The sequence below is a fragment of the Acinonyx jubatus genome, chromosome C2 (assembly GCF_027475565.1).
Source record: "Acinonyx jubatus isolate Ajub_Pintada_27869175 chromosome C2, VMU_Ajub_asm_v1.0, whole genome shotgun sequence".
NCBI lineage: Eukaryota > Metazoa > Chordata > Mammalia > Carnivora > Felidae > Acinonyx > Acinonyx jubatus.
In genome coordinates, this window is record NC_069384.1 from 72,282,251 (window position 1) to 72,303,100 (window position 20,850).

Genomic DNA, 20,850 nt, shown 5'->3' on the forward strand with positions numbered 1-20,850 from the left:
GGTGGTGGCCTGAGTCCAGACGTAGGGGCCGAAGGCTTCCTTCCCAGTGCTCTGGGCAGCCCCTTGGGGCAAGCAGACACCCATTTGCTGTTTCTGTGGGACATGGATTCCGGCCTGTGGCAGGTGCACCAGGAATGTTAGATTTGGGCGGTTTCCCAGAGCTTTGTGTTGTCATTCTTCCCTCCAGCATCTCTTCTGGGGACAGTCTCTGGCTGAGCGCGGGGAGGCAATGTCGCCATCCTGTGGCACCGTGTCTGCGGCTGGAGGAGGTGCTGTTCTTCAGGCAGACCTTGCCTTGGTGTTTCCTGGAAGCCCGGTGTCTGTATGCAGAGCCAGCTGCTGTTACCTCGTTTCTTGGCTCCAGGATCACGGTGTGACGTGACTCCCAGTAGGGCATGCCAAGTGGTAAATGACTTTTCTCCACCAAGTTGCGCTAAGGCGTGGCATTGCTTTATGTCTTCCATGAACGATTAGGGGAGCAGTGACCTGGCTCTTCAGGCCTGTCTATGCCTGCAAGCCCGGGGCCAGGCTGGCAGAGACGTCGACCTCTGCTTGGCACCAGCCATCCTGTTTGCCTTGGTCTCCTCACGTTGGAAATGTCGAGAACATGTTGTGCGTGGTAGATACGAGGCAAGCTTCCCCTCTTCTCGCATCCCCAAATTGCCCTTTTCAAAAGAGTTGGGTGTTTCCAGAGTCTCTTGTATTACACAGTGCTCTCTCAATTACATGCTTTATTTGAACAATAAAGTACAGCTTGAGAACACCTTAGCCTGAAACAACCTCAGTCATTACTGAATTTAAGTGCTTCTAGAAGTCACTTGACAGAATTAATTAAAAATAAAAGGAGGCAAATACATTTAACACAGATTTAGTCATTATTCCTGGGGCTTTGATTTCATAATTACAAGTGTAGAATATTGATACGAGTGAGCCTTTAAGATCACTAATAAAAGGAAGATAGTAAGTGGCTAGAGATAGGTAATTATAGGCTGATAAAAAACCCAACTGCCTTGGTGATATGAACATGGATCCTTGTGGGTTGGGATACCATTTCCAATGACACCATCCCACGTAAAATCACAAGAAGCTGTATTCGACATCTTTTTTTTTTTAACGTTTATTTATTATTGAGAGACACAGATCATGAGCAGGGGAGGGGTAGAGAGAGGGGGAGACACAGAATCTGAAGTAGGCTCCAGGCTCTGAGCTGTCAGCACAGAGCCTGACGCGGGGATCAAACTCATAAACCGTGAGATCATGACCTGAGCGGAAGTTGGTTGCTTAACTGACTGAGCCACCTGGGCGCCCCTGTATTCAACATCTTAAATGGATGACAAGAATGATGTGTTCTGGAAAATGGCTCTGGATGACTCAACTCAGGTTGATAAAGGCACTAATATTGAGGCCCATGAAAAGCTTAAAGAAATCATTTTGTAAGTTGGGTGTGGGAAAAACAGTATTTTATAAGTAATGGGATTTTAATTTTAAGCGTGTATATATAAATAAATCAATAAAAGTTACAAATAGTGGTTGACTTTTTAATCTAATCTTTAAAAAAAATTTTTTTTTTTAACGTTTACTTATTTTTGAGACAGAGAGAGACAGAGCATGAACAGGGGAGGGGCAGAGAGAGAGAGGGAGAAACAGAATCTGAAACAGGCTTCGGGCTCTGAGCGGTCAGCACAGAGCCTGATGCGGGGCTCGAACTCACGGACCATAAGATCATGACCTGAGCCAAAGTCGGATGCTTAACCGACCGAGCCACCCAGGCGCCCCTGACTTTTTAATCTAAATTCCCCGAGACTATCGAGTCAAGTTTGTGCAATCCATTGTTTGAGATCTCATTGGCCAATTGCTTTCAATATAGAAGTCACTTTATATTCCTCCTGGTTTTCTAGGTTGTATGGTGATTCTTCCCGCAGCCCCTGAGTTTGGGGATTTTAAGGAAGAGAGGAAGGGGTGACGTTTTTTCTGCCCCTCTCCCTCGGTTCACCCTTGCCTCACTGCACCCCTCTTGCCTCACTGCACCCCCTCCCCCCTGACTCCTGGTGCCAGGCACCAGACCCGGGGCTGGACTGGGAACTTTAGAGTGTGCCAGACCCTGACCCTGCCCTTGGAAGATCACAGTTTGCAAACTGGTTTTAGACCCTGGTAGGCCTGGGTGTTTTGATTCACACTTGTAGTGTCTGTGGTTTGCTTCTTGCTACGTGTCCATGGAACATATTAATTTGTCTTTAAGTAGATTTATTATATGAAATATTCACTGGAGCGGGCTGCTTCACTGTGCAGCATTTGGAACAATGTGCTGAGTACAGTTTGTCCTCATAAATCTATTAATGCTGATAGGAGGTAATTGTCTCCCGTGAAGCTTTGGGGTGAAGTGGGGGCCCGGGGAGGGGGAAGAAGCTGGCTGCTGAAACCTGTCTCTCCCAGCCTAGCTCTGGCAGGCTCTCCTCTGCGCGTGTATGTGTGTGTGTGTTTGGTTGTATATATCCGTTCTCTGTCTTCCTTTTTAATGAATACAGAGGCTTCCATTTCTGAGAGAGCCCTCTTGTCAGCCTCTAGCTTCTTGTCAAATTCCTCCTTCCAGCCATGGTTTGGAGGTGTAATGAGGCTCCGAGGGAAAAGCTGGCTTATGAGTTAAGACTGATCTGCGAGGAGAGGGGATTCAGGGGACCGAGGATGTGGACAAGGGGCAGAATGCTAATACTTAGGAGTAAGTGCAGTGTAGCAGCCCCTGAGCTAGGTGCTTTATCTACTTGTCCCAGGCAGTCCTAAAAGCCATCCTAGAAGGTAGGTGTTATTATTTCCATATAACAGATATTCTGTTATCCATATTCTGTATCGTCTCGGGTTGGTTTAGCGCCTTCATTACTAAATTAGGAAGTTCATTTAGTTTGACAAACCTCTGTGATGGCCTGTCCGGTGGCTAGGGGCTGGGCACAGGGCACAGAGCAGTCATAGCCTCTGGCCCCAGCCCCTCATCTACCAGACACAGAAGCGGAGACCTGTAGAAGAGTCAGATGGGGAAGTGGAACCCCTCTCTGTGTGATAGAGAGTGCAGAGAAGGGCATGATGAATCGTGGGAGGCTGAGCCAAGGCCAGAGCTGATGTCTGATCAAGGTTGGGAGACTGGGTAAGAGTTTACTGGACACATGGGGGCTGGGAAGAGTTCCAGATATACAAGGTTGCAGACATACAAGGATGTAGGACATGGTGGGGACAGCCTGGTTCAGTTCTGCCCAGTCTCCAGAGGAGGGAGGGTGTCATGGGCATCCAGAATCACCAGTGCAGGATCTCTGATGCCTTGCTGAGGAGTTAGACAGTAACCGATGTCAGTGAGCCACTGGAGGTTTCGAAGCCAAGGAGAGAGGAAAGTGAATTTGGGTGTTTGGAAAGTTGCTCGAGAGGCACAGTAGAGGCTGGTTTCGAGGGGACAAGGCAGGAGGTGGGGAAACCTAGGGTCTGTGGTTGCTCATGCAGCCTGGCAGTCATGGGTGGGGTGAGGGGAGCGCGGGGGTGCTGGTGTAGGAGGTGAAAGGCATCATTTGCCATCTGTGTCGGGGAACAGCAGAACTGGTCAGGATTCCCCATCTCAGGTTGAGAAGTCATGAAAAAGAAAAAGGAGCCAGGAAAAGGATAAAGGAAAATAGCTCATTAGGGGAGAAACGTGAATAATTTTTAAAAGACTTGCAAAGAGATACAGGAATGATGAAGCTAACACAATCTGAAAGTGTTTCTAAGTTTAATGGTGTTCCGAGATTTAAGCAGACTTACAGGCAAAAGCAAACACTTAAGGGAGTTAAGACGAAAACAGGTTTCTGGCCCAGAGCTCAACCTAAAGTAGGGAGAAGGGGACAGGGAGGTTCGCCGACTACCGCAGGGCCGTGAGAGGTGGTTATTGTAGCCATCTGGCACCTGAAGGCTCTGGAGATGCAGGCTGGGCAGGTGACAAACTGAGCCTGGGAGAGCAAAGGGAGGGGCAGAGGTAGTTGACGGGATGGAGCCCACCCACTTGAGGACTTCTGGGGCACCACCCACACCTTTTCTCCTCCTGTCTTTTCTCCTGCTGGCAGAGCTGCTGACCAGGTGAGTGAGCCAGTCGGGGGACTCGCCGGGCCTCTCCTTCAGCTCTTGGTGCCCTGGAGTCGGTATAGGGGTGGCTGAGTGGCAAGTGGCAACCCGGCAGGCTTGTCCTGTCCTATTACCAGGGAAAAGGGGCCTTCAGCAGATCTCTTGTGAGGGCCGAGGAGAGAGGAGGAGGAGCATCCAGGCTTCTGGCCTGGGCCGCATTGAGTGCTACTGGCGTGCGGTGAAGTCTTCTATGGGTTGGGGAACACACGGAGCAACAGGGAGACTGTGCAAGGCCTGTGTGAGCGGAGTGTGTGGTAATTTGGTAGCTTGTGTGAGGCTGGGCTACAGGTGGGACGGATTTATAATCTGGAATGATGTCAAACAAGGAAAAGCCAACTCCTTAGGGCCCCGTCACGCTGATGCCATCACTGTTGAGACAAAGGATGCATTTATAGTGGAAAGATTGTGAAACTTGGTGGAATCTAGAGACCAGATTCAGAGTTCAAGTTCTGCCCTGCCACTTAGTAGCTATGTGACCTTGGGCAGGTGTCCCCTCTCTGAACATCTTCTTTCTCATTTTTAACTACAATAATTTGTAATTATAATAGAGCTATAATAGTGACATCTGCCTCGCTGAAGTTCTGGGTTGTCACAGGCATTGCTGTGTGTGCTCCATAAATTGCAGAGCTCGGTTCAGCAGCTGGTGACCTTTCTAGACCCTAAGAAAGCGGTGCCTGGTTATTCCTTGTACCTCTTACTGCGCCTCCAAAGTGTCGGGGACCCTTAGGAAATGCTGGTCGCATTTATGGATGAGTCTGCTGCAGCACTAGGCATTTCCCGGGGCCGTTTTCCAGTGGCCCTGTCCCCATTCACACTGTGGGACAAGGGAGGTAGAGCATCCAACACCTGTAGCGGCCACCGGTGGCGGCAAAGCCCAGACTCGCTGCGGGTCCGGGATCTCGGGACCGGACGTTTTAACACAGGTTCCAGTTTCAGGCTGGCCCAGCTTGGAGTTCAGAAGCAGAGATCAGACTGGGGACTGCTCCCACTCCTCTACTGCGTGCCCCCCAACATGCATGCCTGCACAACTCTGACATGTGGTGTCCCGATCCTCACAGCTAACTCTTTGCTGACTGGCCGTCATTCCTCTTTTTCTTTCTTTCTTTCTTATTTATTTATTTATTTATTTATTTATTTATTTATTTATTTTTATTTAAAAAAAAATTTTTTTTTTTTTTACGTTTTATTTATTTTTGAGACAGAGAGAGACAGAGCATGAACGAGGGAGGGGCAGAGAGAGAGGGAGACACAGAATCGGAAGCAGGCTCCAGGCTCTGAGCCATCAGCCCAGAGCTCGATGCGGGGCTCGAACTCACGGACCGTAAGATCGTGACCTGAGCCGAAGTCGGCTGCTTAACCGAGTGAGCCACCCAGGCGCCCCTCATTCCTTGTTTTCTTAACTCTCACTTGGGACGCCCTGCTCGTGGCCCCTGGAGGGGAAGCAGCGCGTGCCGGGTGTCTACAGCCAGTTTGCTCACTCCTGTGGTTTCCTCGTGTCCTGCCGCAGGTTGTCTTCCATGATGTCGGCGTGCTGACGGACAAGCTCTTCCCGGTGGTGGAGGCCATGCAGAAGCACTTTAGTGCTGGCTCAGGGACCTACTACAGCGACTCTATCTTCTTCCTCTCGGTCGCCATGCATCAGATTATGCCCAAAGGTAACTTGGACTGCAGGGCAGCAGCCCTGGGTTTTGACTTTTGCGTCTATTCCCCTGGCTCCAGTGCTTCTCCAGTTTCAGAGAGGAGAACTCCGCTGAGACAGGAGGGAGAAGACAAGGGTGCCAGGCACGCCTTTTGTGTGAGAGAGCTTCCTGCCCAGAGGCTCAAGGGCAGGGCCCTGGGTTGCACAGACGCTGGGGCCCATTCACGAGGACAGTGGGAGTTGCGCGGTGTAGTATCCCCAGACTCAGGCAGGACATCTGGGCTCCAGGCCTGACTCTCTCCCTGCACACACACTCTCCTCTGGGACTATGTTTGTTCATCTGTAAAATGGCAGGTTGGACTGGAGAATCCTCCATCCAAATCTGTGATCCTGTTGTCTCTAGTTTTTACTTGTACTTATCTGACTTTAAAATATCCAGTCTTGGGGCGCCTGGGTGGCACAGTCAGTTAAGCGTCCGACTTCAGCCAGGTCACGATCTCTCGGTCCGGGAGTTCGAGCCCCGCGTCAGGCTCTGGGCTGATGGCTCGGAGCCTGGAGCCTGTTTCCGATTCTGTGTCTCCCTCTCTCTCTGCCCCTCCCCCGTTCATGCTCTGTCTCTCTCTGTCCCAAAAAAATAAATAAACGTTGAAAAAAAAAAATCCAGTCTTGGGGCTCAGTCAGTTGGGCGTCCTACTTCAGCTCAGGTCGTTAACTCACGGTTTGTGGGTTGGAACCCTGCGTCAGGCCCTGTGCTGACAGCTCAGAGCCTGGAGCCTGCTTCGGATTCTGTGTCTCCCTCTCTCTCTATTCCTCCCCTGCTTTCACTCTCTCTCTCTGTCTCTTTCTCGAAAATAAACATTTAAAAAAATTAAAAAAAAATCCAATCTAGATGTGAGAGGTGCAAATTATAACTAAGATTTTTCTGAAACTTCGATGCACAATCAAAGGATTTTCTGGGCTTTGGTCCGTCTGGGGCAGAAGAGATTGATTGTCTGGTCTGTGATAGGTTGGGCTTGTGTGGAAATACTGGCAGGTCTGGTCATCCTTGGATTAGAACCCTTGGAGGGTTCTTGTTGGTGGAGTGTCCCAGGCTGCTGGGTTCTCCTCCTCCCAGTGGTTCCTGATTGATTCTGGAGCCCTGAATATTCCCTCCAGTTTCTGGGCTGGTGAACCGTGGCCTGAGGTTTTTGGGATGGGAGAGGAGTTCCTAGTTCTTGGGGTAGCTGCGACCTGATCTGTGACTGGATTGGTTTCCAACAATCAGACCAGACAGAACCTGATCCCCCAGGGGACAGCCAGGCCATTTGGTGGAGGCCCGCTGCTCTGGCCCAGCAAACCAGATGTGAAGGCGGGGTCAGGAGCCACCAGTGTTTGAAGGGGCCTGTTGGCCAGGAGCTCAGGAGTTGCAGGTTGAAGCTGGGTTCCCCTTGGCAGTGTGGTGTCCTTGGACTCCACAGGCAATTCTAGCCCACCCACTGTGACTGTGACTTTGTCTCCACAAGGTAAATCCCTGCACACACAGAGGCCTCTGAGTGTTCTCTTAGCTGGAAGGCAAGGGCTCAGGAAGCGTCACTGAGCAAGAGTCTGATGGAGAGAGGAGGGCGTGGAGGAAGAAGTAACATTTGTAATTCTTCGCAGAAGCCAGTGCAGCTCTGTGAGCCCACCAAGTCCTCCCACCCGCCCTGTGCTGTCATAGCTGGGAGACCGAGGAGTTGACTTGCCCAGGGTTAGACAGCCATTTAAGTGGCAGAGCTGGGATTTGGGCCCCGGTCAGTCTGACTTGGAGGGCTGCTTCTCCAAATAGCAGCTCCTTCTATCGCATCCCTCTGGGCAGGACCAGTGCTGGTGCCGTGGGTGATGCACATGGGAGGAAGGTGTGGTTCCTCCTGTCCTGGATTCTGGGAGGACACAGACATAAGTGCTAGTCCAGCCCTGCCACCAGCCACTTGTGTGCCTTTGCTGAGCCACTTTGCCTCTCTAGGCCTCAGGCTCCCCACCTGCAAACTGAGGGGGCTGATCTGGTGAGCTCTTACGGCTTGCATTCAGAGGAGTCCAGGCTTACAGGCATCCCCCTGTGGGTTTCTGCGGTTCTGGGAGGCTGAGGGCAGAGGGGTTCTACCCTAGCCTACCTCTCTCTTCTACCTCCACAGTCCATCCTGATTGCTGCATAGGTGAAGCTTTGGAGCAGGATCCTGTTTGGTAAAGGATTCCGTGATTAAACTAATTTGAAATGTCTTGGCTAGATGGGCCGTTAGGGCCTGGCCCCAGCCCTTTTGTCCTGCATGTGTGATTGGCTCAGCGAGATGCTGTGGGGGAAGAACTGACAAAGGACAGCAGGAGATCTGGGAGGAGGCCTGCCTGACTTTCCCCTCCCTCCATCCCATCCCCCACACCCCCACTCCCTCAACAGCTGGTAGGTCACTACCCAGCATGTGCTGAACTCTAGGCCAGGTCATGCTGTGGGCCACCCAGAGGTAGGGGAAACACAGCTCCTTGGGGATGGTCAAAGCAACGCTAGATGTGCCTCACAGCGCTAGGCAGGACCAGGGAGATGAGAGTTTGGGAGCCCCAGGCTGCCACCCCTCTGCTCTCTGACTTGGCCCTGCCCTAAAGCCTGGCCTTGCCCAGGGGGGCGATGTCTGCAGGGACAAGGCTGTGGCCAGAGCTTTGCTGTGTCTGCAATAGATCAGATTTCAGTTTCCGTCCAAGTGGGATCACGCCTCTGAGGGGCCGGTGTCAGGTGGGGAAGGAGTTGATGTGCCCAAACAGGGAGTCCCTTCTTTTGGTGGATGGTAGTGTGTTGCCAGAGATTCACTTTTACATCTGCCCAGAGTCCACTTCCTAAGAAGAGAGTTACTGGGAGTTACTAAAATCTGATAGTCGTAGAACGGAACGAGCAGTCTTGGGAGTTCCTGCGGAGTCCGGGCGTCTCTGCTGAGCAGTCTGGCTGCCGCACAGCACTTGGCGGTGTCGCGGAACCCCTGCCGGCCAGATCCTTTGGCACATCCTGCAATTTTTGGAAGGATGCTTTGTTTTCCAGCACCATTAGTGCTGTCTTGAGTTTGTCATGGCTCCTTATTGCTGCCTTTTTGAAATTCGTTTGTTTTTTTTTTTTAATCATAGAAATTACTGCTGTTTTGTGCTTTGTTGTTGGTTTTGTTCTTGTGTAATTAGTGCATTTTGGCTACTTTGGTTATTTTGTTTCTTTCACAGAGTTCTTTTTCTCTGGGATAATGAGAAAGGGAGTGCGGTGGGTCATAAGCACTTGGTCCCACCCAGGAAGGCTGGGTCAGAAAAGCTGTGTTCTTCTGAGTTCTGTCTCAGGAGGTCCTGTCTGGTGCTTGCCCTAGACATGCGGGTTATTTCTCTGTGTTGAAGCCTCTCGTCACCCTCCCCTTCCTGGAGCCCAAGGGTCACCCTTTTGTTCCTGAGCTACCTTTAAAATATGTTTACTTCTTTTTCTAGTTTAAAAGAAACTAGATTCTTTTATTCATATTCTTTTATTCATAAAAGAATACCTGAAAACTACATTAAAATAGAAAAAGTTACCCGTTTACTACATAAACAGACTATCTTCTAATATTTTCCCAACATGTAGCTTTTTATATATTTTTTTAATGTTTATTTATTTTTGAGAGAGAAAGAGACAGAACATGAGTGGGGTAGGGGCAGAGAGAGAGAGGGAGACACAGACTCCAAAACAGGCTCCAGCCTCCAAGCTGTCAGCACAGAGCCCGACCTGGGGCTCAAACTCATGAACTGTGAGATCCAGACCTGAGCTGAAGTTGGATGCTCAACCGACTGAGCCATGTAAGTGCTCCAGCACATAGCTTTTTAAAAACTTAGGCAAAGTGGGAGTTATGCATATATTTCAAACATTCTCAGTCTTTTTGTACATATCAAAATGTGCAATTGAACATTTAAACTGAAAAAATGTAAGAAATGGTACAAGTGTAGCTGTATTGTGACATTTTCAATTACGTCACTCATCACTATTATCTGTGTAATCATAGTCTTTGAAAAAATTTTTGAATGGCTCCATTGAGTAGGTGAAACTTAGTTTACTTTATCATTTCCCTGTTCTCAGCTATCTGACACTTTCTATTTTTTTCTACAATCACAAATTACACTGTGATTAATATACACATACATAAAGATTATTTTCTCTAGTTAGGATTATTTCCTTATGATCACTCCCCATGGGTGGAGTTACTGGGCCAAAGGTGATCCTTACAAAGCCAGCCTGCGTCAACTACCCCCTGCCCCGTGTCATCAGCCTGTACATATGAGGGTCTGCATGGTTTTCTATGCCCATTGATGTCTGCCCTCTCAGAGGGACCTCGGGTAGCTGCATACCAACAGGACGGGAAGCAAGGAACTGAGGTCAGGGCACTGCTCTGAGTTGTAGGGTAAGTTGGGCCTCTTAGCCTGGGTTCTGGTGACCGCCCCATGCTTATTCTCATGGCCAGACCTGAATGTCCAGCCTCTTGCACCCCTGCAACCCCATAAAGCTTACGAAACCTGGTTTCCTCACTGCAGCCTTGTGCAGAGGCCCTGGCTGGGTGGGGTGCATTTAACCCCATGTGTTTTTGCTCTGATTGTCCGCCTTTGGAGCAGTACCCCCCAGACCGTGTCTGCAGAGCGAGGACTGAGGCGCCCTGCTAGCAGAACGTGCTGGCTCTGATTTAGGTCAGAGCTGGTCTCCCTTTCCATTGCCTGTTGGAGGGGTCACGTGTGGCTGGCTGGCCGGTCCTGCCACTGACCTGCAGCCTCCCTCCGCTCCTCAATCACACCCACAGGGCTTTTATCTGTTGGTAGGTTTGTCACCATTGGAAACATCTTTATGTAATGGAAAAGAAAACAGTTTTTACCCAGCTGGAGCTACAGGGAGTGAAGAATAGGTCCTCGGGGACTGCCGGCTTCCCTCCCCTGTGTCACATGGCTCCGAGGAGCTGCTGGCTCCAGCTGAGCAACATGGGCCATAAAAACAGGCGTCACTGAGGCTGAGCCACGATGCCTGGTCCGTGGTTGTGGTGTTCTCCCTGGGCAGGGAGGGCGGGTGCCCAGACAATCAGCAGTGTGTAAGGCTGGCCAGAGGCCCCAGGAGTCTCTCTTGGAAGGCTCTCCTGTCCTGTGCTTAATCCTTTGCCAGTAGATGTTCTTTGCCAAGAGTCTAGTGTGTGCGTGATGCGGTGCTGGCCACTCTGGGTGTCTCGGATATGTTTGCCAGGTTGCCGCTTCATGGGTTCATGGCAGTGGGGTGGGTGGCGTGGTCCGGCAGTTAGGGTGGGATGTGAAGAAAACCACAAGGGAGAGCCACACAGTGCTGAGGGTTTCAGAAAAGGATGAGTCTCAGGCATTTGGCATGAAAGAGGAGAGCTTCGTGGAGGAGGTGATCCTCGAGTTGGACTTTGAAGGGTGGGTAAAGGTTCGTTGTTTGAAATGGGTAGCGAGCAGCTGAGGCAACTGGGAAGTTACGGCGTGTGTTTGGGAAATAGCGCCCTGCCTGTTGTGATGAACATATCAGAGCACATGCTGGAAAGTAGTGGGAGAGAAGATGGGCGAAGAAATGTTGGCATGTGTCATGGAGGTTTGGATGCCAGGCTGAGGGGCTGGCCCTTGTCCATAGGAGACAGGGTCTTTGTGGGCATTTTTGACTTGGAGGTACCTGACCAGACTTGTGCTTTAGGAAGGCTGATGTGTCTGAGATGGGGAGTGGATCACTGGGCGTTATGGATGGGCCGTGAGAGACCCGCGGGTGGACTCCCTGGCCTCAAGCAGCAGCTCATCTAGAGCGTGCCTTTGTATATGTGAGTGTGCACCATGCCTACGTGTACCGAGCATGTACACATATGGAAGGCAAGACCTGGCAGGCATCCCCCACCTGTGCATAGCCCCTCCCCCCTTTCCACGAGAGTCCCAGGGCTACAGAGGTTATTACGGTGGCATTACGCTGGCTACTGTGGGAAGTTATGACCTAACTTGCAGCTTTTAGCAGCTCTGTGGGGCCAGAACAAGAGGATGTAGAATTATGAGAGTAGGCAGAGCAAATAGCCTTCCATTTGGAGCTCCAATTAGGAGTCGTAAACTCCTGCCAAATCATGCAGTTATTCCTGTCATGGAACCACTTGCCTGCCAGTCCTTTTCACTTTAGTGTGAATTAGCCCCATCTGATTGCTTTCCTCTGCACACTGAATTGAGATAGATGCTCCAGGGGAATGAGATGAATAATATATTTGTTGAATATATAAATGAGGTTGACGGAAAGGTGCAAGGGAAGAAGAAAAGGTATTTTGGAGCCTTGTATGCTCCTCAGCCTTTTGGAGGTAGGCTCAGGCTTATGTTGACAAACCCCTGAGTCCAGGCAGAAAGAAGTGGGGAGGAGGGAGACCAACTGTCTCATTCAGACCTTGGTGAGATCTCAGCCCTGTAAAGGTCACAAAACTCTGTTTTTCTCCTAGGCCTCATGTTCTTTCCCCTAGGGGCCCTGGAGCCCAGGCCTGAGCAATAGCGCTCTGCTTTAGCCATGCTGTGCCTCCACTTGGACTCTGTAGACTAGCCTGGGCCCTTGGCCCTTTTTAACCCTGGTTTCTGTTCGAGTAGGGAGTATAAAAAATTCCAGTTGATTGATTTTCTGACGAGCTTTGGACAAAACCAGCTCCATATGACATAGATGGTTTACACATCTTGGGTCCTAGTGGAGCCTGGGGCCACTGCTCCCTTGGGTCTTTGCCCCCTTTCTGCTGGTTTGCCTCCTAGCAGGTTGAGGCATGGAGAACTCTCCTGACTTGGCCTGTGGTGCAGATTGGCATCTTTGGGGTCAGGGTTCCTACAGGCGTTGGCTGTAGTGTCTAGACTTCAGCAGCACTGGTGTCTGGACTTCTCTATGTGCCTGGGAGGAGTCAGGTGGGGTCATCCTTGGGGCATGAGGACCGGCGCTCTGACCGGCTCTGTTTAGGGCACACTGAGGAGGGGGCATCTGAGGTGAGGAAGAGGGTGTCTCTGCCTATCTGTGCACAAAACACCCCTCAGTTGCAACGCCCCCATCTTTATAAAGGGTGTTCATGTCCACCTGAAGGGAATTGAGGCACAGAGAGAGGGAGAGACTTTCCAGGGTCACAGTGGCTACCCGAGCAAGGGCAGGACAGGCTCCCTGACTCCCAGCCAGTGCTGTCTACAGTCCACGGTTCCCACCCCCATGTGCACCGAGGGCATCCCTGCACTTCCCTGGCTCAGGCTAGATGCTGGCCCATCTGTGTTCATGTTTCCAGGCTTCCCATTCAGGCCTGGCCTCTGAGGCATTTGTGGAAGCTTCTCTCTGTTGGCCTGTGGGTCCATCAACCAAAAACCGAGGGCTGGATCTGCCCCTAGCCCTGTGCTGGCACTTTGGGGGGACCTAACCCTGTGCCTGGGGCTTTGGGGTGAGTAGAGAATACTCAGTTTTGCCTCAAGTGAGGCTAAGCTCGATCAAAGCGAGAAGCCAGATGTAAGCCACACAGTTCAGGAGAAATAGCAGAGCTTTTGCCCTCATTGTGAGGAGGGGCTAGTGGGCAGAGTGGAGGCATCAGAGCTCAGCTGCCACACCTTGTACCCCTCTCCCGGCTGGCTTACCTCATCTGTGAAGTGTGGATGCCCTATCAGTGCCCCTAAGGCAGTGATTCCCAGGCTAGGCCATTAGAAACACCTCCAGCTGTCCTGGTCGCCAACGGCTATCTCCCCCACTTGTCGGCAGGAGAAACCCGGTGCCTAGTTAGGTGGAGAGGACTGTGCGGGGTGGGGTGCACCATGCCTACGTGTACCGAGCATATACACATATGGAAGGCAAGACCTGGCAGGCATCCCCCACCTGTGCATAGCCCCTCCCCCCTTTCCACGAGAGTCCCAGGGCTACAGAGGTTATTACGGTGGCATTACGCTGGCTACTGTGGGAAGTTATGACCTAACCCCAGAGGTGGTCCGGCCAGTTGTCATCTCAGAGCTGGAGCGGGACATCACATTGTCCCGTTGCTGTGTGACACACATACCACAGGGGTTATGTCTGCCCCTGGATAATGAATGACACTGGGTTGCAGGGAGCAGGGATTGTTGAACAGTCGAGCAGATCCGTTACCTGTCTAGCCCCCCAACAGTTCCGTGCACGAGCAGGAGTCAAATGTGTGAGTTTTGCAAATGGACAACATGAAGCCCAGAGAGGGGAGGTCATTAGAGCAAAGTCACCTAGTGACTAAGAGATTAGGATGTAGGCTGTCCAACTCCACTTCTCTCCTGGCCTCAGTTTTCCCCAGCTAGTAATGCAGGTATTGGACTCCATCATCTCCTCTGTCCTCCCGAGCCAGGTATCCTGGGGATTGCTGGGGCACATGCTCCTCTGAATACATAACAGGAGCACGCTGGCCCTGTAGGTTGTGTGTGTTTTCTGAAGTTCCAGAGTTTTCAGTTTTGTGTCCACCCTTCTAGATATCTTCATGCGTGTGCGCACATGTGTGTGCTTTTGTGCATATCTTCATCCTGACTTCATAGAGGCCCCTTTGGCCCTTGGCACTTTGGGCCTTTGTATATCCTTTACATCTGTATCACCGTTTTTATCCAAGTGCTGGATTGTTTTCAAAAGTTTTAGATTTATAGAAAAATTATGAAGATAGAACAGAGAGTTGGTATATATTCCATACCCAGTTTCCCCTATTATTAACATAATATCTTAATATGGGACATTGATTGTAGTTAATAAACCAGTATCGATATGTTATTATTAACTAAAGCCCACACTTTATTCAGTTTTCCTTAGATTTAACCTAATGTTCTTTCCTGTTCCGGGATCCCATCCAGGATACCATATCACATTCAGTCGTCACGTCTCCTTAGACTTCCCTTGGCGGTGGAATTTTCTCCCAACTTGCCTCATTGTTTTTGATGACCTTAACAGTTTTGAGGAGTACTGGTCAGATATTTTATAGAGCGTCCCTCAGTTGGGATTTCTCTGATGTTTTTCCCATCATTAGACTGGAGTTACGGGTTTGGGGGAAGAACAACATAGCGGTAAAGTGGCATTTTTTCACCCCATTGTATTAGTGACACATCGCAGCATATCACGGGTACGTGGTTGATTATTGTTGATGTTGGCCTTGATCTCCTGGCTGAGCTAGTGTTGGTTAGATTTCTCCACTGTAAAGTTCCTCTCATTTCCCCCTGCCCATGCTTACAGACTATGAATGGCCACTTTTCAAAGCGTGTGTGTCCATTGTCCAGACCCCATCCTGCACATCCTGCTGGTGACGTCGGCCTCCTCATGATGCTGGCCGTGGTCTGTGGGAGCCCAGAGATTCTGAAAGACTGCTTCACCATTCCCGAGGGTAGGCCCCATTCCACTGTGTTGTCAGGAGATGACCGTGCGAGAACTTTCTCGACTTCCAGTGTCACTGTTTGCAGGGAACACTGAGCCAGGCAGGTCTGAAACAGGCTGAAGGGGAGTTGGCACATCACAGAGAAAAGGAGTGCAGGCTGAGGGTCAGAGCGAGGTGGGTGCAAACTGCTGCTCTGTGACCCACCAGATTCGCTACTGCTTAAAAGAAGCCATATGGTATAGTGGTTAAAAACATGGGCCAGGAGCCACTGTACCTGTGTTCCCAGCAGCCCTGTCACTGGCCTGTTGTGTGATTCTGGCCAAGTTGCCCAACCTGTCTCTGTCTTGGTTTTCTCCTCTATAAAATGGAGGTAACAGTTCACATCTCATGGGGCTGTTATGACAGTTAAGTGAGTTCGTATATGCAACGGGCTGAGAACAGTTAGCTTGCCTTCTCTCTGGGTTTCGGTTTCTGTGTCTGTAAAATGGGGATGATTGCCAAGATGGTACCTGTTAACCCTTCTCACTGCGCCTGGCCCTTGGCGAGTGCCCAGTAGTTGTCGGCTGTTGGAGTGACCATGAAGAGTCATGCCTCCAAACACGGCACCAAGGGTGTGGGGCTGGAGTTACTCTCAGGCTTCTAGACCACACGCTTTTGCCTTCTGGAAAGAGCTTCTGATCTGGGGTATGGATATTTTCTGGATGACCCCGGACAAGTCATGTCACCTCTTGTTGCCCAGGTGAGGACTGCTGTGTCTGACTCGCCTTCCTCTCAGGGTTACTGTGAGCTGGACATTGAGTAATGCAGCTGAAAATGCTTCATCTCCCTCACCTTCTGGAAGACCTTTTCCACTGGTTCCCGGAACCTGGTTACCTGGAATCTGAATGGTCTTAACACATTATTACCACCAGAGCCCCATCCTGTTCATGTTTCCTAAGAAGATCTATGTGTGCAGAAAGACCAGGGAAGTGCAAGATGTTGAAAATTCCCTGAAAAGGTAAGGCTCAGGGCCTGAGCCTCCTCTGCCCCGGAGTCACCTTCATGAAGCCCAGTGACGCTTGCTGTAGCAGAAAAGAATGAAAAAACTGGCGGGTTTTGATTTTTTTTTAATGTTTATTTATTTATTTATTAAAAAATTTTTTCCAATGTTTATTTATTTTTGAGACAGAGACAGAGCATGAACCGGGGAGGGTCAGAGGGAGAGGGAGACACAGAATCTGAAACAGGCTCCAGGCTCTGAGCTGTCAGCACAGACAGAGCCCAACGCGGGTCTCAAACTCATGGACCGCAAGATCATGACCTGAGCCGAAGTTGGACACTCAACTGACTGAGCCACCCAGGCGCCCCTAATGTTTATTTATTTTTGAGAGAGAAGGGGGGAGAGAGAGAGAGAGAGAGGCGCAGAGAGTGAGGGAGACATAGAATCCGAAGGAGGCGCCAAGGTCTGAGCTGTTAGCACAGAGCCTGATGTCGGGCTCGAACTCACAGATCACAAGATAATGACCGGAGCTGAAGTCGACTGAACCATCCAGGTGCCCCAAAGCTGACTGGTTTGGGTTTTGAATCGGGGTTGGCTCAGACCTCCTAACCCCCTTTTTCTGGCATCATGGGTGCCATCGCCCCAAGTGTCCTTATTTCAGCAATCTGTGGCTGGGGCCTTGTCCTAAGGCTGGAGGCAGACAGCTGGACTCTTTTGAGGACAGTGTTGGGTCCACTTTGGGTCAGTGTCACTGGATAGGAAAGGCTGGTGTGGGTCTTGGGTAATTTATGTCCAGGTGCATCTTAGCCCAGGGTAACAGGCCCATGTGAGAAAGAATGGAGGCAGGGCCAAAAAGCCTGTAGGCGGGCCAGAGCCAAAGTGGGGAAATCCAGACTGGCAGCTCTCCATTCATTCATCTATTCATTCATTTTTTCATTCATTCATACTTTGAAACACTGAGGTCAGCATACAAACTTTAGAAGAAAGCCTTTCAAATTCCAGTTTTTTCTCCTTAAGTGAAATTTGACAAATGTGGTAAAAGCCATATTCCGTTTAGGTTTCTTTATTCTGTGCTCTTTGTATTTTTACTTATTACCGTGGGAGGTCTGTAATGTTCTCTACTGTTCTTACATGGCAGTTTTCTAAAATAGAGAAGCCTTTTAAAGGCTGGTTTGTGGACCTTCATACTTTTGTTGAGTTCAAAACCAGATGAGAAATCTATAATCAATGTTTAGTTACCCATCAGTAAGCAGACACGCATCTAACGAGAAGGGTCCTATAGGGACATGAATGTGCATTCTGGACCCTGGGGTGTGGTGGAGGAGTGAGGATTTTGGCCTCTTCTCTACCCCTAACCCCATCAGCCTCAATATCAGGAGAAAGCAGAAACAAGGGGTCCTTAAACTCATTGACACTGTTTTAAATGGTTTTCTAGTCTCTGAAATCCTCAGTGTGGAAGGTACTGGCCAGCATGTGCCTGTACCCACAGTTAGTCCTGTGGCCTCTTTGCTTCAGGGGTAAAGTGGCCTGAGGACAGAGGGGGGATGGTTTAGTGTGGGGTCAGCCACCCTGGGAGTTGTTCTTGCTCTGACCCTTGCTATCCTAGCCGTCAGATGTAGGGGAGAGAGAGACCTGCCCCCTTTCCCTGACTCTTCCCCAAAGGAAGGCAAAATAGAATCTGATTCCAGGACCCTGTTTACTAGTGGACTCAGTCACTGTGTGAAAGGTGACATATACGAGTTTGGCCTTCCTTCCCTCTGGAGTTTTCCTCCCACTCTTGAGGCAGGGCTGCCTCAGCAGGATGGGGTAGGGGAGGCCCCTCACGCTTTCTTAGCCGGAGGAGAGCGAGGTCCTGCTGAGACTTTGGGCCTCGGCCATTTTCTCCAGCCTGGCTTGCCGGAGAGTTCTCCATCACACCCAGCTAACAACAAAGTGGTCTTTGACTTTGCCCACCTGCTGTTTACTCCTGCTGTCTATCCATATCTCAGAAACCTCCTCAGGAGCGGGCATCACCGGACTGTCCCTGAGTTCTCTGGCTCAGAGGCATACCCAGTACAGGTGGTAACTTGTCTGAGCTGCCAAAACTTTGTTTAGAAAATGGGGGGTAATGATTGTGCACACATCGTGGGGTTGTGGCGAAGGTTGGTGGAGACCGCGTGTGAAGGGTCGTAGTGCCTCGTAACTGTTAGATGGTATTAGTGCTTCCCCTCTTGAGGGCCCAAAGTACGCATCAGCAAAATCAAAAGCTCTAAGTACTGAAGTAAAAAAAGTGTAACTTTGTTCAGCCCAGCATTTCTCAAATACAACTTATCACAGAACACCTTTCTGAAGAACACATATTCACGTTCTGAGACAGGGTTGTTTCACAGAACTCACTTTAAGAAGTGCTGTTCTCAATTAAGAGTAATGATTAAAGAACCCTGTGTTCACTGTTGTGCTCCCAGGAATTGCCTAGAAAATGCCAAGCACATAATAGGCATTCAATAAATATTTGTCAATTGAATTAAAGGAGGGAATTTTTAGGCATGTGTCATGAACGAGTCTGTTTCACGAGTACGCCGGAGCCGACCTGCCTGCCTCAGCGCTTTTACCCATTTCACCCCCTCTGGGGATGAACTCCAGCCCCTTCTGATAAACTACACAGAAACTGGATGTTTCTTGTGGATTAGCAGTCACTACCAAGAGCTTGAATTTTCCAGACAACCATTTCTCGGCGGGTCCCCAAAGCCTTGAGGAGACATGGCGGATGCTGATTTCTCGGTCTATCAGATGGTGCCCCACTTGCCAGGGCTCAGTGTGGTGTGACGTGCAGGAGTTCTTGTGTGGAAGAAAGCAAACGGAGAAACAGATATCCAGGAACTTGCCTGAGTGAAAACATCTGAGCAAATACTGAACAAAGGTTATAAACATGTGTCCAGTGATTTTCATAAAAACTATTTTCTGGCAGCTCCATGGAGCAAATTTGAGGCATTTGAGTCCTGCCCACCCCCCCCCCACCCCCACCCTTATTCTGAAGAGGAACAGCTGAGCAAGTTTGTCATAAAATGCTAAAAATAGTAATGTGGTGTAGACCACTTTCTACTGATGCCAGAAGCTCTTTGTAAGCTAATGAAAATAGTTGCCAAACTGATTGAATGGTCTTCCATTTTGGTCCCCTCCATTAGATTCTTTTTTAAACCTTTCCAAGATCCTCTTTGAAATTCCTGGCTACCGGTCAAAGGCACCAGCCAGCATTTAGTGTTGTCAGGAGGTGAAGCAGCCTTTACTTTAGGCATTTCGTCACCTGCAAAGGGTTGGCTGCTCTCCCGCCGCATGCACCACACCGGGGTGGGTGCTGCTGCCTTGCCCTCGGGGAGCTCACCTTCTGGTTTGGGGGAGAGCCCAAGCGAGAGGACGCTCACAGAGCCAGAGGTCCGGGTCTATCGCCCTGGGCCTGGACTTAAGGGAGATCGTGTGGGGTTGTTTGCATGGAGAATGGACCAGATACTGTCAGTTCTGTCAATTCAGAGAGGAAGCTTCATTGAGGAGGATGAGTCCGGTTCATGCCAGCCTTGAAGGCCGAGGAGTTGAGGGTCAGGGAGGAGAAGGGCATCATCTGCTATACCAGGAAATCAGCCTCCTGGGCGAGGGGTTTGCTGGCATCCTGGGTCTCAGCCTGGGCGGAGGCCTCTTCAACGGTGTGAGATCCCCAATCCCTCAGTCCAGTGTGCTCACCAAGCACCTCTGGGGTTGACACGAAGTGTGCATCTTTTCTTTGTCCTGCCTTTGCCCATGGTTCCCTGGTAGGAGAGTACTCTATTTCTCTCCTCAAGCCATGTGTGTACTTAATGAGGACCAGGGCCTATTGGTTAACCACTTGGATTGAGTCTTGGGCCTGCTCTTCCTTTCTTTTCCCCACCCCTTACTGTGGCTCTGGAGACCCTTTGGGGGGATGTTCCTGGCTCTGCCTGCGCCTCCAGAGGGAGAGCTGCAGAGATTGACGCCTTACTCCTCTTGCCTGGCCCGTTTTCCCTCCTTTAGCATCGTTTCTTGCTGCTCTGCACGTCTACCTTGTGCTCCAGCCTAAGTGGCTGCCTTAACTGTTCTCGGTCAAATGCGCACACTCTGCTGTCCTACTTCCCGGGCTTGCTTAGTGCTTCCTTTGGCCTGGAAGGCCTCCCCCCTGCACCTGATCACAGGGCCCCCGGAGGGCAGGCTCTGCAAGCACCAGAGTGTCAGTGGGGTGGCCTCTGCTTGGTCCTTTGGGGGTGTGAAAACCCCATGAGAGTCCTAAGTCAGGCATGTGATCTGATGTGAACCCTAACTTCTTATAAAATCTCAGTGGCTTGGGGGATGGGTGAGGAGGATTCCCATCAGATGTGGATACAAACTCTCAGCAGCCAAGTGATTCCACTAAGTGAATAGACTCAGCCCCGAGGGGGTGGTGTTCTGGTGACAAAATGCTCTTTTAGGAGCTGCTTGTCTCCAGGGGAGCTGTCATGGGCCTCCTTGCTTTCAGCCTCGGCTTTTCGACTTCTCTCCTTCACACCTTCTTGCCTTTGTTCAGGACTGACTCCTTAACCAGGCTTAGCCGGTTCTTACCCTAATCTCACTCATGTCTGAAGCTCTGGGACATAACTGCTCCCTGAGGTGAGTGGGACATGGGGTGTGGTGGGTCACAGTCTTCCTTCTGAGTTGAGTTGGGACAGTCACATACAATGTTGATTTTTTTTTTTTTTTCTAAAGCACCATCTATCACATAATAAAATTTGTCCGTT

At 50.3% G+C, this 20,850-nt stretch overlaps 1 protein-coding gene across 1 annotated transcript in view; it reads left to right on the forward strand.

Annotated features, from left to right (window-relative positions):
• XXYLT1 (xyloside xylosyltransferase 1) overlaps positions 1–20,850 on the forward strand; it is a 169,311-nt gene that overhangs the window by 25,304 nt on the left and 123,157 nt on the right. The window contains exon 2 of the mRNA XM_027061162.2: positions 5,642–5,789. Coding sequence (XP_026916963.1) covers positions 5,642–5,789 — 148 coding nt within the window. The remainder of the gene's footprint in view (positions 1–5,641; positions 5,790–20,850) is intronic.